The sequence below is a fragment of the Aureobasidium pullulans genome, assembly GCF_000721785.1.
Source record: "Aureobasidium pullulans EXF-150 unplaced genomic scaffold scaffold_7, whole genome shotgun sequence".
Taxonomy (NCBI): domain Eukaryota; kingdom Fungi; phylum Ascomycota; class Dothideomycetes; order Dothideales; family Saccotheciaceae; genus Aureobasidium; species Aureobasidium pullulans.
Window position 1 is genome coordinate 561,237 of NW_021941027.1, and position 13,655 is coordinate 574,891.

General features: G+C 49.8%; 8 protein-coding genes across 8 annotated transcripts; 3 read left to right on the plus strand and 5 right to left on the minus strand.

Annotated features, from left to right (window-relative positions):
• Nucleotides 1-290: 290 nt before the first annotated feature.
• On the minus strand, nt 291-1,251 carry M438DRAFT_255025 (uncharacterized protein; the record flags this gene model as incomplete). The annotated part of the gene is made up of 2 exons (XM_029899702.1): nt 291-871; nt 966-1,251. Coding segments are annotated over 2 exons (867 nt in total), but the record flags the coding sequence as incomplete, so codon positions are not given.
• Nucleotides 1,252-1,995: 744 nt separating this feature from the next.
• Nucleotides 1,996-3,399, plus strand: M438DRAFT_294983 (uncharacterized protein). The gene is made up of 2 exons (XM_029901863.1): nt 1,996-2,411; nt 2,466-3,399. Exons 1-2 carry the CDS (start codon nt 2,241-2,243, stop codon nt 3,084-3,086), a joined length of 792 nt encoding a protein of 263 aa, XP_029761616.1. The 5' UTR covers nt 1,996-2,240; the 3' UTR covers nt 3,087-3,399.
• Nucleotides 3,400-3,577: 178 nt separating this feature from the next.
• On the minus strand, nt 3,578-4,522 carry M438DRAFT_373829 (exoribonuclease family protein; the record flags this gene model as incomplete). Its single annotated transcript, XM_029908454.1, has 1 exon — nt 3,578-4,522. The coding sequence occupies one exon, from the start codon at nt 4,520-4,522 to the stop codon at nt 3,578-3,580; it is 945 nt and encodes a 314-aa protein (XP_029761617.1).
• Nucleotides 4,523-6,297: 1,775 nt separating this feature from the next.
• M438DRAFT_316985 (uncharacterized protein) lies at nt 6,298-7,866 on the minus strand. The gene is made up of 3 exons (XM_029902725.1): nt 7,458-7,866; nt 7,043-7,399; nt 6,298-6,989 (listed from the first exon to the last, which is right to left on the minus strand). The coding sequence occupies exons 1-3, from the start codon at nt 7,659-7,661 to the stop codon at nt 6,411-6,413; spliced, it is 1,140 nt and encodes a 379-aa protein (XP_029761618.1). The 5' UTR covers nt 7,662-7,866; the 3' UTR covers nt 6,298-6,410.
• A 548-nt stretch (nt 7,867-8,414) lies between these two features.
• Nucleotides 8,415-9,609, plus strand: M438DRAFT_271491 (uncharacterized protein; the record flags this gene model as incomplete). Its single annotated transcript, XM_029900486.1, has 2 exons — nt 8,415-8,539; nt 8,592-9,609. The coding sequence occupies 2 exons, from the start codon at nt 8,415-8,417 to the stop codon at nt 9,607-9,609; spliced, it is 1,143 nt and encodes a 380-aa protein (XP_029761619.1).
• Nucleotides 9,610-9,773: 164 nt separating this feature from the next.
• Nucleotides 9,774-10,235, minus strand: M438DRAFT_252579 (uncharacterized protein; the record flags this gene model as incomplete). Its single annotated transcript, XM_029899663.1, has 3 exons — nt 9,774-9,862; nt 9,930-10,112; nt 10,172-10,235. Coding segments are annotated over 3 exons (336 nt in total), but the record flags the coding sequence as incomplete, so codon positions are not given.
• Nucleotides 10,236-10,450: 215 nt separating this feature from the next.
• Nucleotides 10,451-11,981, plus strand: M438DRAFT_316993 (DnaJ-domain-containing protein; the record flags this gene model as incomplete). Its single annotated transcript, XM_029902726.1, has 3 exons — nt 10,451-10,600; nt 10,656-10,796; nt 10,849-11,981. The coding sequence occupies 3 exons, from the start codon at nt 10,451-10,453 to the stop codon at nt 11,869-11,871; spliced, it is 1,314 nt and encodes a 437-aa protein (XP_029761621.1). The 3' UTR covers nt 11,872-11,981.
• Nucleotides 11,982-12,426: 445 nt separating this feature from the next.
• M438DRAFT_271901 (S-adenosyl-L-methionine-dependent methyltransferase) lies at nt 12,427-13,551 on the minus strand (the record flags this gene model as incomplete). The annotated part of the gene is made up of 3 exons (XM_029900514.1): nt 12,427-13,008; nt 13,067-13,235; nt 13,502-13,551. The coding sequence occupies 3 exons, from the start codon at nt 13,549-13,551 to the stop codon at nt 12,427-12,429; spliced, it is 801 nt and encodes a 266-aa protein (XP_029761622.1).
• Between the last annotated feature and the right edge of the window lie 104 nt (nt 13,552-13,655).

The following is a 13,655-nucleotide window of genomic DNA, read 5'->3' on the forward strand; positions in this document are numbered from 1 at the left end:
ACAAATGGAGGTGAGATGTCCGAGGGAGGGGTTTCCTTTCTGAAAAGACTGATTCATAGCCGTCGTTAAAGCATTTGGATATATTGACAAATTTCGTTTCTCATTGCTCTCATTGCACATAGCCTTCCATCATCATCACCATCATAAATCCCATCAACCTCCAAATCCAACCCATCCAGAAGATCATTAGTTCGTACCTGCGAAATCAAACATCAAAAAAACCTTCATCAACTAGCAGGGATAACAGTAACACCATTCGTACCAACAAATACAACTTGAACAGATGCAAGCGCCACACTCGCCGTGAAGATCTCAATCCGGGTTGCCGATGTGAAGAATGCCAAACAAACACTGAAAGTCGCGCTCCAGAGTCCGATAAAAATCAAGCGCCAGATAAGGACGGGGATATAGTATAGAGCGATGATACTGCTGGTAGGGAGCAGTGATGCGAAGAGGATGCTGATGTAGAAGGCCAACTTTTCCAGTGCTGCACCACTATACATGTGTCCGCCAAATTCTGCATCTTCCTCCAGTAGGCGACGTCCAAACATTACGTGGAACCGTTTGACCACTTTACTGCGGACCAGTTCTGTAAAGCTATCGGGTGCAATGTGACCAGATAGACTGACAAGATCGGTTTGTGTTGCTTTGGCTCTTTCGTGAGCTCTGGCTCGTTGCTGATCAGTCTCGTACTTGGCTTTTTCATCAACGTTGAGACTCCAGATCGTATTCTCAGGATGATGCAGCCATTCTTGATCGCTGTTGTGACCATGGACTTCACTATCGCAGATAAATTCTCGGAGACCTCGCACTTCGCCGTTGGTAGGTCGCGGTAGGCTGTAAAGTTTGTGTTGTTGGATGAGAACCTCATCTTGGAGTTTGTATCAGTATTTGGCAAGCTTTAATCATGCCGAGAATGTGGGAGAGGACTGCCGCAGAGGTGGTTGATCAGGGGTAGTACTTACTGTATTCCTTCAACAACTTCCGCTGATCCTCATACAGCTTCCATCGGCTACGAGCTTTTGATCCTTCTGGAGCTGCTCTTCCGTTGTGAATACCACGCATGCTAAACTGCAGCTGCCTCAGATCTTGATCACGTTGATCATCAATCTCAGTCTCGTAAAGCTCTTCCTCGATATCAAGCAGCTCCGCCTGCAGATATAATAGATTGCGCGCATTAAGTTCGGAGAAGCGACGAAAGATTGCAAACCCAGGTTGCTCGCCGATGAATCTTGCTAGCTTAGGATAGCCTTGTAGTGCTGGTCGTTCGCGAACCGAGTTCTGACGTAGCAAGCCTGGTGACACAAAAGTGGACTCGGTGTTATATGTATTGTACGAGATGGGCGAGAAATGAACAGAAGAGCTAGCGGCAGAACTGGTCCTCGAGTCTTTGCCGACAGCTTGAACATTCGTTGAGATCCTCGGTTTTCCAGGTCCAGAAGGCTCAACAACCGGAAGCTCGTACTCGCCAGCCATTGTTGGTGGCGGAGGTTTTGATACGCGATCGTGAAGTCGTCAAAATAGCAGAGGCGTTGTTGAGATGTTCCGGCAGCATGAAAAACAGGAAAGAGAGGAGAAAGAAAGTGTCACACAAGCAAAGCGTTCTCTCCTCTCCGTCGAACCCAGCCTACCTGCATGAGTACCGCCCCACCTCGCAATAAAGCACTTGATTGGACATGTCATGCATGAGCGAATCGCATATCACTAGGGCCAGAGAGGCTGATGTTCTGCTTGCCAAGAGCAATGCCTCGTCGCCTGAGTGGTGATGGGTTGAGGAAGTACCGGTGAAGGAAGGGAAAGGCGCGACTTGCATGATGGGATCGTTTTCCTAATTTAGGTACGCGGGATGATGAATACTCAGCAACAGTATGGTGTGCACGCCCACTCCAATGCACTTTCTGCCCGCAGGCTTGCCTTAGTGCTGATTAACCCGACATGTCGCGTCCTTCGTGGAGCAAAATATATTGCATTCCACCAGGACTTGGCCGCTATTCGCAGAAAGCTGCCATCAAAATAGAGGGCTGTCGTAGTGAGCTCCGCCATGGACTGCCTCAGCACATGAAAGACGGCTGTGCCTGGTGGCTTAGAGGATTCTATAGGTAATAATACTTAAGACATGGTTGTCAAGAAGGAGGTACTCCCAACCTATTTGTTTTGCTCAATTCGCACCAGTTTGATACTCATATTGCAAAATATACACACCAATTCACAAGTATCAAGAATCCCGAAAACACACGATCATGGATACTCAACAATTGACACCCGCACTTTCTGTCGACGACTCGCCATCACTGTCTGATTCCGAGTCTTCGTTTGGCATTCCAGCCGAGCAAGTAGACATTATCAGAAACATCGTCGACAAATGGCACAAGAAGCCTCTCCAAATAGCTAGCGACATTGTTTCAGCACTGGTACAACACTTTCTCAATATCTGCATTACAAAGCCATACTAACCTCAACATCAGGAAGGAGGCGATCACACACACATCCCTCTTATCGTCCGCAATGGCGAAGACCAAGAAGTAGTAGTCTGGGCCAAATGCGACACAGGCGCCTGCGCAAACTTCATAACCATGGCCCTTGTCCGCAAACTCAAACTCGAATATAGCCTGCAAAAAATCGACGACTACGAAGCAGCCAAATACCTCGAATCTCCTCCTCGCGATCACCTAGGTGTGGGTTTGATCAAGAAGGTGTGCAGTTTTGAAGACCGCGAGGTCAGCATAAACTACATCCTACCCATCACATTCCAGACTGGCAAGTTCAGGAAACAGCATGAGAAGGTTGAATTTGAGGTGTTGGAAATTGGCGATGGGATTACCAGTCCTGCTGCCAATGAGAAGACGGATTTATTCTTGGGTGCGAGTTGGTTGTTCAAGAATGAGGTGTTTATGTTGAGGAAGAGTTATTATGTGGACCCGCCAAAGGACTTGCCTGTTGTTGAGACGGTGCCTACCTTTGACAACGAGTTAACGCCGATCTCAGGAAGACCTGGTAACAACGTCTTTATATCGCGAGGCACTCCTTCAATCAAGTTGTCAGCAACTGCTGGACCGCCTAGACTGCCGAGAGGTCGTATGGCATGATGGTGAGAACTGGCTTGGTGATATGGTCTGGGTCCGACAATTGGGATGTCATGATACATTTTGTACTCAAGAGGCTTACGGTCAATATGATTGGTTCTGGTAGATTAGGTTAAAGACTTTTGTACGGTGTATGATTGGCGTATGTTACAGCAGTGTTCTCTTCAACCCCCTGAGTGTGGCCAGTTTCTGGCATAGATCCGGCATCCTCAAAATTGCCCTTTCCTTCAACATCTTGCCTCGACGCGGTGATTTCGTCCACTCGTGAATTTGGATCGGGTTCTTATCGCTTGAGTCAATTCCCGTGATAATGTCGCTTGGAAGGTCGTCCCCTTTTTCCTTCAGACTGTAGTCGACGCCTTCTCGGGCGGCTGGAATTCAGTGTTGGCTGCTGGTGGATCTTCGGACTTGTTGGGAAGGACCTTATGCTAAGGTTCGTGGTATCATCCAATCCTGCCTAATCTCGGTCTGTCATTACCAGATGCTGATGTGGCTCATCCTGTCATCTCAATATCGGTAGCCTTGACCACCTCTTGCTTGCCATTGTCGGCGACTTGAGAACCGATCTTAACCTCGGCAGCTTCCCTGACGGCTTCAGCGAGCACGCTTCTCGATAGACCTGCAGCGTCGACAGCGCGATCCACAAGTGTCTCGAAGCCTTCACCAGCATCACCCTTGACCCACAACTCTGTGAGTTCGTCTCTTGATTGGAGATGTGCGACTACAGCAGCAGCGCGCAAATCATTGTGTTCGCTCGGACAGGGGTCCAGAACTAGCTCTCCCTTTCCTTCACCAGCGAGTGCAGCAACACCGCCTGAGACAAGGTCCACGCAGTCGATTCCGGCATCCACGATGGCAGCACTCGCAGCAGTGACGCAACCAGCAAGGACATTCATGAGACCAACGCCTCCAATGTTCTTCTTGCTAGCATCATCATCGCGCCACCAGTCATCCTCCTCACTCTCCAAAACCGTAATGACGACTTCGGCGGCGGATTTAGGCCAGCGCTCTCCGATGACCACACCTCGTAGCGCAGTCTCCAGATGCAATCCCAGGTCTCTTTCTGCAGTATCGCGCAGATAGCCTCTCCTTTGGCGACTAGCGAACGGCGCAAACTTGACGTGTGTGTTGAGGAGTAGGTTCGGGCTGAATGCAGCGGTACGAGGAAGTGGTCGCGGACCGTGGACAGTGCAGGTGAGTTTGAGGGTGCCGCTCTGAGCTACCAGGGTCGTTCTTGCAGCATCGGTAGAAGGGTGGAGTTCCAAGTATGCTGATCCAGAGGCAGAAGGTACAAGACCAGTTTGTAGGAAGATTTTACGAGACTCAGATGATGGGCGTTGGCGAGCTGGTCGCTGTGATGATGTCGATTCTTGTGTAGGAACGAAGACGGGTGCAGAGGTTCCTCCTGCAGGCGCATTGGTACGACGACGGTCGGCCATGGTGAACGGATATATGTCTGGTGGTTGACTTGAATTGACTGAAATGTCTCTTTCGATGATTTCTTGAACTGCCTTCCTGCTCCAACTTCGGCAAGATGCGTGACGCCGACGTGCATGGCCCAAGCTCGAATTTTCTGCTACAACCTTCTTCACCAAAGCTTTCCAACTTTCTTCCTTCCACTTCACACCCCTCACCTGCCATCACGCGCGCGCAACTCTTTCAACAACATGCGAGACCGCTGGGGGCTTGCCGCTTTTTCTTCTTCTTTTTTGTGTAAGTTTCTCACCACCACAATCACCACTGGTTAGGAAGAAAACCCAACACTACTAGTTGGCGATCAACCCTCGGGGTTTCCTGAGCCATAAACTAACATGCACTACCATCTGAACCACAATCCTCATCAATCCTTCACACATCACCTGATATTGGATGAAAAACATGTGCTGACCTGCGCAAAGCTTTCTAGTTTCTTGCTTTCTTCACTTGGCTTGGCCATCTGTCTTTACAGGCATGAGAGTTCTTCCACTCCTCGCATAAAAGTCGTGCGCTTCGGGGCGGAAGAATTCTTGAACACTGCCAAAGGTACGCTACTCACTTTTCTACTTCCTTCCCCCCCACCTAGCCAAAGGTGTTTTCAAGATGATTGTATTATTATTCAGTTCTGCTACCAAGAAAATTATGCGGATACTCATACACCAAGCTTACCTGTCTGATCCAAATTCACCTTTGGCTTTTCTTCACATCCATCATCAACAACTCTTGATGATCAATCTTGCTAACAAGCATTCAAGACAGGTGGTTCCTGCACTCACAGACACGCGCACTCATGCACACATCAAAGGGTAAGCTATTCTTCCCTTCATCTCAACACAACACACCACACCACATCACCCCTCCCCCACAACGCAATGATGACAACTAGTCAATCCATTCAATGAAGTTTACCTATACCCGCCGAGCCCCCCTCCCCGATACCCTACCTGTGTTTTAAGTCCAGGGATGACGGGTTGTGGAGTTACAATTCAAACCTTTCTAGTAGTTTGGCTTCGGTCGAATGGAAAAAAGGTATAATGGGGCTTCCGTGTGCTGAGAAAGTTCACTCGTCTTGGGTGGACGATTTCGGTGCCGGTGGGAAGGGCTTGAGTAAGACGGCTTTCTGAGTTTGCGTAACCAAATCACAATTTATCACATGGGTGGTGTTTCGAGATGGCTGTTTCGAAAGTTCCTTTGCTGACTTTCTATTCAAGTAGGTATTTGATGGATGGATGTTATTGTTCGGTGCATGGCGTTGTCGTCATTCAACATTGCGGCCGCCTGTTTATATAGCTTGTCAATCATAATGTCTTACCTTTGCATCTTTTGCCTGTTGTTGAGTGATATTGTCTGCCTCGATGCTTCGTGTAGCTCATCAGAAAGAGCTTTTCAGTCTCCTCGACACCTCTATCTCTGAATGCACCACGCGAACTTTGCCATTGACATCGGTATCATCGCACGATGGGTACCTGAATCTATCCATCTGTTGCCAGAAACGAGCATGATAATTCTGCCTTTCACCCTTTTCATATTGGACTTGCCCTAGCAGATGGACCATTTTAAGAGATGTTTCTGGTTTCGACTGCTCATTCTCACGTACATGTAAACAGGATATACAGTCGATTGGTCGTTTAAAACATAATTGTACATTTATTTCTCTGGTATGCGCCAACCTCTAGACAAAATGTGGTAACAGCATCTCTTTTGTATGCCGTATTTCTCCCTCTTCGCCATGCAAGTAGTTTTCCCTTCCAAAGCCGGATTAATAAAACATGTGGGGTTCTCTAGTAAGTGGTATTCAAAAAGAAGTTAGGGGGGAAAAAAGAAACAAGAAAGAAAAAAACAATCCGTCGTTTAGGCGTTCATGGGCTTGCGGCCAACCATGAGGTACATGGGGGTGAAGAGCTTCTCTCTACCACCAGCGACAAGAGCGTCGGCAGCGACAGCCAGAGAGTCGGCGGTCTTCTGGGTACCCTTGGGGGCAAGGCCAAATCTCTCGAGAGCTCCGACAAAGTTGTGTGCGGTCCAGCGACCAGCCTTGGTCATACGAGCAAGAGTGGGGAAGTCCCAGATGCTGCTCATGTACTTGAGCTGACCGGAAAGAGGCCAGTACCAGGGGTAGGGGTCGTCACGGTCTGCAAGATCCTCGTTGATCTCAAGCTCGAAACCGGCAGCCTTCATGGCAGCAAGAGCAACCTCAATCTTCTCCATGTTGGAAATACCATCACCGACCTCGATACCGAGACGGATCTCACGGTGGTGGGGGTTGTCGTTGTCGTAAGCATCAGTCATGAGCCATTCGTAAACGCCGAAGACACCGCCGGGCTTCAAGACGCGGAAAATTTGGGAGTAAATGCCCTCGAGGGAAGGAGCGTGGACGGTAGCCTCAATGGCGTAGACGGCATCGAAAGTGTTCTCGGGGAAGGCCATTTGCTGGGATTGTGTTAGTTTTGGGCATTGGAGCTGTAATCTCGGGTAGAGCATACCATGAAGTCACCCTTGACAAAGTCGAGCTTGTGCGAAAGACCCTCCTTAGCAGCGTAGTGGGTGGCTCTCTCAATCTGGTAGTCGTTGTTGTTGAGACCAGTAACATTTGCGCCAGAGAACTTGACAATCTCCCTGGCAGGGCCACCAACACCACAACCAACATCCAAAACCTTCATGTTGTCCTTGAGGTTCATGACGTGGGCGAGGTAGTGTTCGTGACGGGCGAGAGCTTGTCTGAAAGGCTCGCCGAATGCGAAACGGCAGAAGTGGAAGGACTGGCCCCAACCGTACTCGTAAAGGTCGGTAGCCAGGTTGTAGTAGTGGCGGGTGAGGGTTGCGTACTCGGCTCTTCTGGCCTTTACAGGAGGTCAGTATGATGTCAATTGGGAAGCTGAGATATCCAAATTCACGCACCTCTCTGATCTCGGGAGTCTCGTCCTTTGCGTCCTTGTTGTCCCAGTGCTTGAAGTACTCGTCGACAGCGGCCTTTTGGCCATCTGCGCCCTTGCCCAACATGGCGGCGAAACCACCTCTCTTCTGGGCGGAGCTACCGTGCATGACCTTGTTGAAGGCAGCATCACGGTTGTGGTCTTCTTGCTCGAGCGAGTGAGGAGCCATTGTGTCGAAAGAAAAGGGGTATTTGTAGAAGAAGAGAAAGACACTACAAAAGGTACAATTGAAGATGCGGTTGAGCGCGAAGAGAAGGGTTGATGGAGGGAAAGAAGAGAAGCAAACAACTGCACGCGGGATTGGGGCAAAGAAATGGCAGCAGCACTAAAATAATTATAAAGGGGTGGCTCTTTCCATAAACATCGTACGAGACGCGGCGGGGGTCCTGCCTCTGGGGGCGCGCAATTTCATTATCTCCAATTGGCTTGCTCTTAGCGTGTCTCTGAGTCCTCACCCAAATTTCCGTTGCGGCTTAAGATGCATTCTGGAATCCGTGGGTTCCGTTTGTTGAATTGTGGTCACTGAGTCTTGAAACATGTTATGAGAGATGTATTGTCGTCATTGAAGGAGACGCTGTACAGCTTTCTCCTCATTCAACACGGATGTTTCGAATGCCATCATGATCAGCGATTTACGTTTTCCATGTGAGAAGGAGCCGTCAAGTCCTAAAAGACCCTTAAGGTTATGAATTGTGAATTGCGGAGAGAAGACGGAGGTGCTGGTCAGGTCTTGGCAAAAAGCGTCACCTTCGTTGCTTCTGCGACTGGCATTCGCGCCTCAGCTTCTGCTTATACAGCAACCATCACTTTTTCGACTCCGTACACACAACTTATCGCGTCGCCTTCACAGTGAATCAGAATCATCTAGAAGCCTACGCGATCCTGATCATTCCACTCTCGTCGCCTCTATCCACCATCCACAATGCCTCCCAAGCAGGATTTGAACCGCTCAGGATGGGAGTCTACCGACATGCCCTCGGCTTGCGAAAAGTGTCTCGGCGACAATCCATATGTCCAGGTCTTGAAAGAAGATTATGGTGCTGAATGGTGAGTCCTTTCCAGCCCCTTCATTGCAAAGCTTCCAACTAACAAGACGTAGCAAAATCTGCACCCGCCCTTTTACAGTATTCCGCTGGAAGACCGACCGCACCGCCCGTCAAAAGCGAACGAACCTCTGCCTAACATGCGCAAGACTGAAGAATTGCTGTCAGTGCTGTATGCTCGATCTGAGCTTTGGACTTCCTATCGTTGTGCGTGATGCCGCTTTGAAGATGATCACACCTGGACCGAACAGTGAGATCAACAGAGAATACTACGCTCAAAATCACGAGAAAGAGATCGAGGAAGGAAGAGGAGCTGTTGAGGCATACGACAAGACGGATGAAAAGGCTAGGGATTTGCTGCGCAGACTTGCCCAGAGTGAGCCACACTACAAGAAGCAGAGAAGATTGGAAGAGGAGGGTGCTGCGTCAGGTTCAGGACAAAAGATGCTCGAAGGACCATCATCAGAAGCCGCCAGACCTGGACCCATTCGCACAAAGGATTCGAGACCAGCAGGATATGGACCTCCATCACGCCCTGTCAAGGGAGCATCAAGAGCACGCCCATTTCCCAACACAGCAGCTCTGCCACCGCAACCGCAAGACATTCTACCTCCGGCTGCCAAGCACGTCATGTCACTTTTCGTCACTGGTGTTGAGGACGACCTCCCTGAGCACGAGATCCGCGTTTTCTTCTCACAATTTGGAGCTCTTCGTTCGCTCATTTGCTCGCACCGATCACATTGCGCATTCGTCAATTATATGACCAGAGACACAGCCGAGGCAGCAGCCGCTGCATGTCAAGGAAGAGCTGTGGTTAAGGGTGTGCCACTCAGGGTGCAATGGGGCAGGCCTAAGACGCTGGATAACATGGACAGAGACGCTCGTATGGCAAATGCAAGAGCTGGAAGGGAGACAAGCGCAGCCGTCAAAGCAGCTTCGTCTACCAGACCGGCAATCGCTGCCGGACCTTCATCCTCCGCAGCTGGACCATCTGCCAATACGGACAATTATGACCTGGTCGCACCTCCACCTGGATCCGAGGATGTGCAATACGCAAGTTTGGCAGGCGAGTAGGCTCGTCTTGGTTTGAAGGAGAAGGAGAAGGAGGAAGGTCCCTGGCGTTTGGGCAGAACAGCATGGCGTTTGAGGCTTTGTGCAGCTTCTTGAGAGTCTTGAGCTCATGGATTGAACAGGAGAGGGGTATCATATATTTTTACATATCAAATCAGGGAGCATCGCTTGACTTCGGCGAAAGACTTTGTCGTTCCCTTGAACTGCTTGACAGACTCGTTGTCGCCCTTTTCGGTTTGCTCGTGAATGCGCAGTTCTAATTCGTGATGGTCGTGTCAGTCGTCGGATTCTAGTCGTCAAATTTAGGAGCGGCCTGGACTCACTGTAAGCTCCCGATTCTTCCTTGTCGGTCGCGCCTTGTACTACATTTTCCCTCAAGATCTGGGCTACGCCTTGTGCATGTTCGACGGCCTTTTCTGCTTCAATGCTACCGGCCTTGACTCCGCGGTTCTTGTCGAATGAGTCTCGTGCGAATCTACGGGAGTTGTATAATGTGCTTTGGTCGCCTGGAAGAAGTCTTGTGTTAGTGACTTGGTCTGGATGGTCGAGTGTTGGTGGTAGATACCTTGAAAGGCGATGCGGGTTGCGCGCAAGAGGTTGCGATATGTTGACAGGACGACAGTCTTGTTGTGAGGGACGATTTGTGACGACATGTTGTTCTATTCTAATTCGAAGGTGTAGGAATTGTTTGACTGTTTCTTGGAATAAATTATTGTCCAGATGATGGAGGTTTGGACGGCGAATGCATGCCAAGGCTTTTGGTTCCCCGGACCAAAAATTCGAGAGTCTTCAGCAGATTTTGAGATGCCGCTCCCTCTGTTGTTCAGTCCATATCAACATCAATATGTCTGTGTCTCAAATTAACAAGGCTCTGCCTACCCTCCCTGCCGGCTGGTCCGCCGACAAGGACTTCAAGGCTGTTGGCAAGCTTTCCGCTGCCGCTCGCCGCAATGTCGAGCCTGTCGGCCCTTACTTCCTGGCCCACGCCCGTAGAGTACGATTGACCTTGTTATACGACTATTGTCGACTCCGACTAACGCCCTATTCAGACTCGCCACAAGCGCACTTTCTCCGAGGATGACCGTATCCGCGCCCAGGAGAACGTCAAGAAGGTCGAGGAAGAGGATGCTGGTTACATCAGTGAGCCCGAAGACCCTGCCATGCTTGCCCGTGAGGCCAAGGACTGGAAGGTGCGTAACACAATCTCAAATTCTTCAGATTCCACGTCTAACAACCACGCAGAGCCAGGATCACTACGCCGTTCTCGGCATAACAAAGTACCGCTGGAAGGCCACCGAGGAGCAAATCAAGAAGGCCCACCGCAGAAAGGTCCTCAAGCACCACCCCGACAAGAGAGCCGCTGCTGGTGGTAACGAGGACGACAACTTCTTCAAATGTATCCAGAGAGCCCACGAGATCCTCAGCGACCCCGTCAAGCGTCGCCAATTCGATTCCGTTGATGAGGCCGCCGAGGTCGAGCCCCCAAGCAAGAAGCAGACCCAGAAGGGCAACTTCTACAAGCTTTGGAGCAACGTTTTCAAGGCCGAGGGTCGTTTCAGCAAAACCCAGCCCGTCCCCAAGCTCGGTGACGAGAACAGCTCTCGCGAGCACGTCGAGAACTTCTACAACTTCTGGTACAACTTCGACAGCTGGAGAACCTTCGAGTACCTCGATGAGGATGTCCCCGATGACAACGAGAACCGTGACCAGAAGCGTCACGTCGAACGCAAGAACAACAACGCCCGCAAGAAGAGAAAGGCCGAGGACAACCAGCGTCTGCGCCAAATGGTCGACGAGTGCCTCGGTCTCGACGAGCGTATCAAGAAGTTCAAGAAGGAGGAGCACGCCCAGAAGAACAAGAAGAGACTGGAAAGAGAGGCCGAGGCCACCAGACTCGCCGAGGAGGCAGCAAAGGCCAAGGAAGAGGAGGCCCGTCTGCAAAAGGAGAAGGAGGAGGCCGACAAGGCAGCAAAGGCCGACACAAAGAAGGCAAAGGAGGCTGCCAAGAACGCCGCAAAGAAGAACAAGCGTGTCGTTCGTGGTGCCGTCAAGGATGGCAACTACTTCGCCGAGGGCGAGGTCAGTGCTTCCCAAATCGACCAGGCCCTCAACGATGTTGATGCCATGATCGCCAAGCTCGAGGTTGACGACCTTGCTGTCTTCAAGAGCAAGATTGACGGCAAGACCGACGCAAAGGAGATCAAGACTCTGTTTGCCGAGGAGGCTTCTCGTCTTGGTATGTCCGACCTCAAGTCCCTGGCTTAAGCACATCCCTATAGACTTATTTTTCCGGTTCCCTACAAAAAGCATGCGGAGGATGGAGAGATAGATGGTATTACGATCTGAACAAATCCAATTACGTTGGACACTTTTTCAATCAAGACTTTCCACACCATGAATAAGATTCGAGCACAATATTCGCTCCTCTGTCCAACATCGCTGTGACTTGTAGAAGCAAAAAGGATAAATGCAACGAGTAGGATTCGAACCCACGATATCCACATTGCTAGGGAAATAACGAGCTCAGCTCTGGGATCTCCCCTACGTGCTTGTGTTTGCAAGACATATTTGTGTGCTGTCTTGACCACTAGACCACCGCTGCGTTGTTGAGGTTGAGGCAGCTGTGCGAAGTAATAAGGGCAGATATGAGACTAACGGAAAGGCACATGCCCACACATGCACAGGAAGGAGCAACACATAGCAAGAACCACCAACCAAATGCAGAAATAGTAACAAAAAAGAAACATAAATATCGATACCTAGACTCCGCACATCTGTCAGATCTAGTCCTACCTACAATACTCCCCTCTTCTCCTTCCTCTAAACCTTCCTCCCCTTAGCGATAAACCCAGTCTTCTCAACCTTCTTCCCATTCATCTCCAACACGAATTTCTCCCCCAACACCACAAACCCAAACTCCTCAAACCCTGCTTCCTCAAATATCTTCCTCATATCTTCTTCAGTGAATCCATTAGTCTTGATGGTCTTTTTCATCTTCTTCCACTCTTCTGTTTCTTCCTCTTTGACGTGATTGTGGTTGTGATTGTGGTCATGGGAATCAGGATGAGCGTGTGCGTGTCCGATATGTTCGCCGGGAGCAATTTTGTTGGGCAACCAATCGACGATGAATAATACGCCGTCTTTCTTCAAGCGGGAAGCTAGGTTTGCGATACAGGTTGCAGGGTTGGCGAAGTGGTGGAATCCTAGAGCTACACCTGCGATGTCGAAATTGTGGAATTCGGGGCCAGAGATTGAGGGTTGGGGGTCTGGAGAGCAGAGATCTGCCACGGAGGTTTTGAGGACAAGGGATGGGTGGGTGGAGGAGAGAAGGGAAGTGTATTGGGAGAGCATGGCGGAGGAAATGTCTATGCCTGTGGCGTGGGTTATGTGTGTGCTTAAAGCCTGATGATTTGATATCAGTGTTTGAACAGCAGGGCGGTAGAGGGAAGGAGATACGGACTCTAGTCACACTGCCAGTTCCACATGCGTAGTCTAGGAGATGGCATTCTTGATCTGAGGCAGAAGCCCAGTCTGCGCCTAGCCAGTCGGCGTGGGAGTTCAAGGCTTCTGCTACTTGGGAGGCTATCTTCTTTTGCCATGGCTTTGCATCGTATTCTTTTGCTTTGGAACTAGAACACTTGTTAGCAGATTCCTTTTGATCCAGCAGATAGTGAGAAGCAAAGAAGATCGACTATGTTTCCGAGCCAATCATTGTTGATGACGAACGACGAGAGAAATTGTGCAATGTCTGTGAGATGGTATGCACGAGATATCATAATCTCGATGGTAAAAAGCAGACACCAAGGAGCTTAGAACAGGGAGAAAGGCAACAGATAAGCATCAAAGTAGCATAACATCTTAAACGCATCAACAGAAAGTGGAAGAAGGTACTCACTCCCAGGCCTCACGGTTAGCAGCCGTGAGATCATTGTGCTCTGTACTCATGGCTGTGAATTGATTCGAAGACAGTGATCGAGTTTGTCGAGATGTCAAGTAATGCTGAGCTGCTAAAGAGAATAAAAGAAAGCAGAATGAAGCTTTTATATATC

Bases quoted from the DNA above. Each gene is read 5' to 3' on its own strand.
- M438DRAFT_294983 (XM_029901863.1), top strand. From the start codon at position 2,241: ATGGATACTCAACAATTGACACCCGCACTTTCTGTCGACGACTCGCCA. The intron at 2,412-2,465 runs GTACAACACTTT...CCTCAACATCAG, and splicing joins GCGACATTGTTTCAGCACTG to GAAGGAGGCGATCACACACA.
- M438DRAFT_316985 (XM_029902725.1), bottom strand. From the start codon at position 7,661: ATGGCTCCTCACTCGCTCGAGCAAGAAGACCACAACCGTGATGCTGCC. The intron at 7,400-7,457 runs GTGCGTGAATTT...CCTCCTGTAAAG, and splicing joins AGACTCCCGAGATCAGAGAG to GCCAGAAGAGCCGAGTACGC. The intron at 6,990-7,042 runs GTATGCTCTACC...ACACAATCCCAG, and splicing joins TTGTCAAGGGTGACTTCATG to CAAATGGCCTTCCCCGAGAA.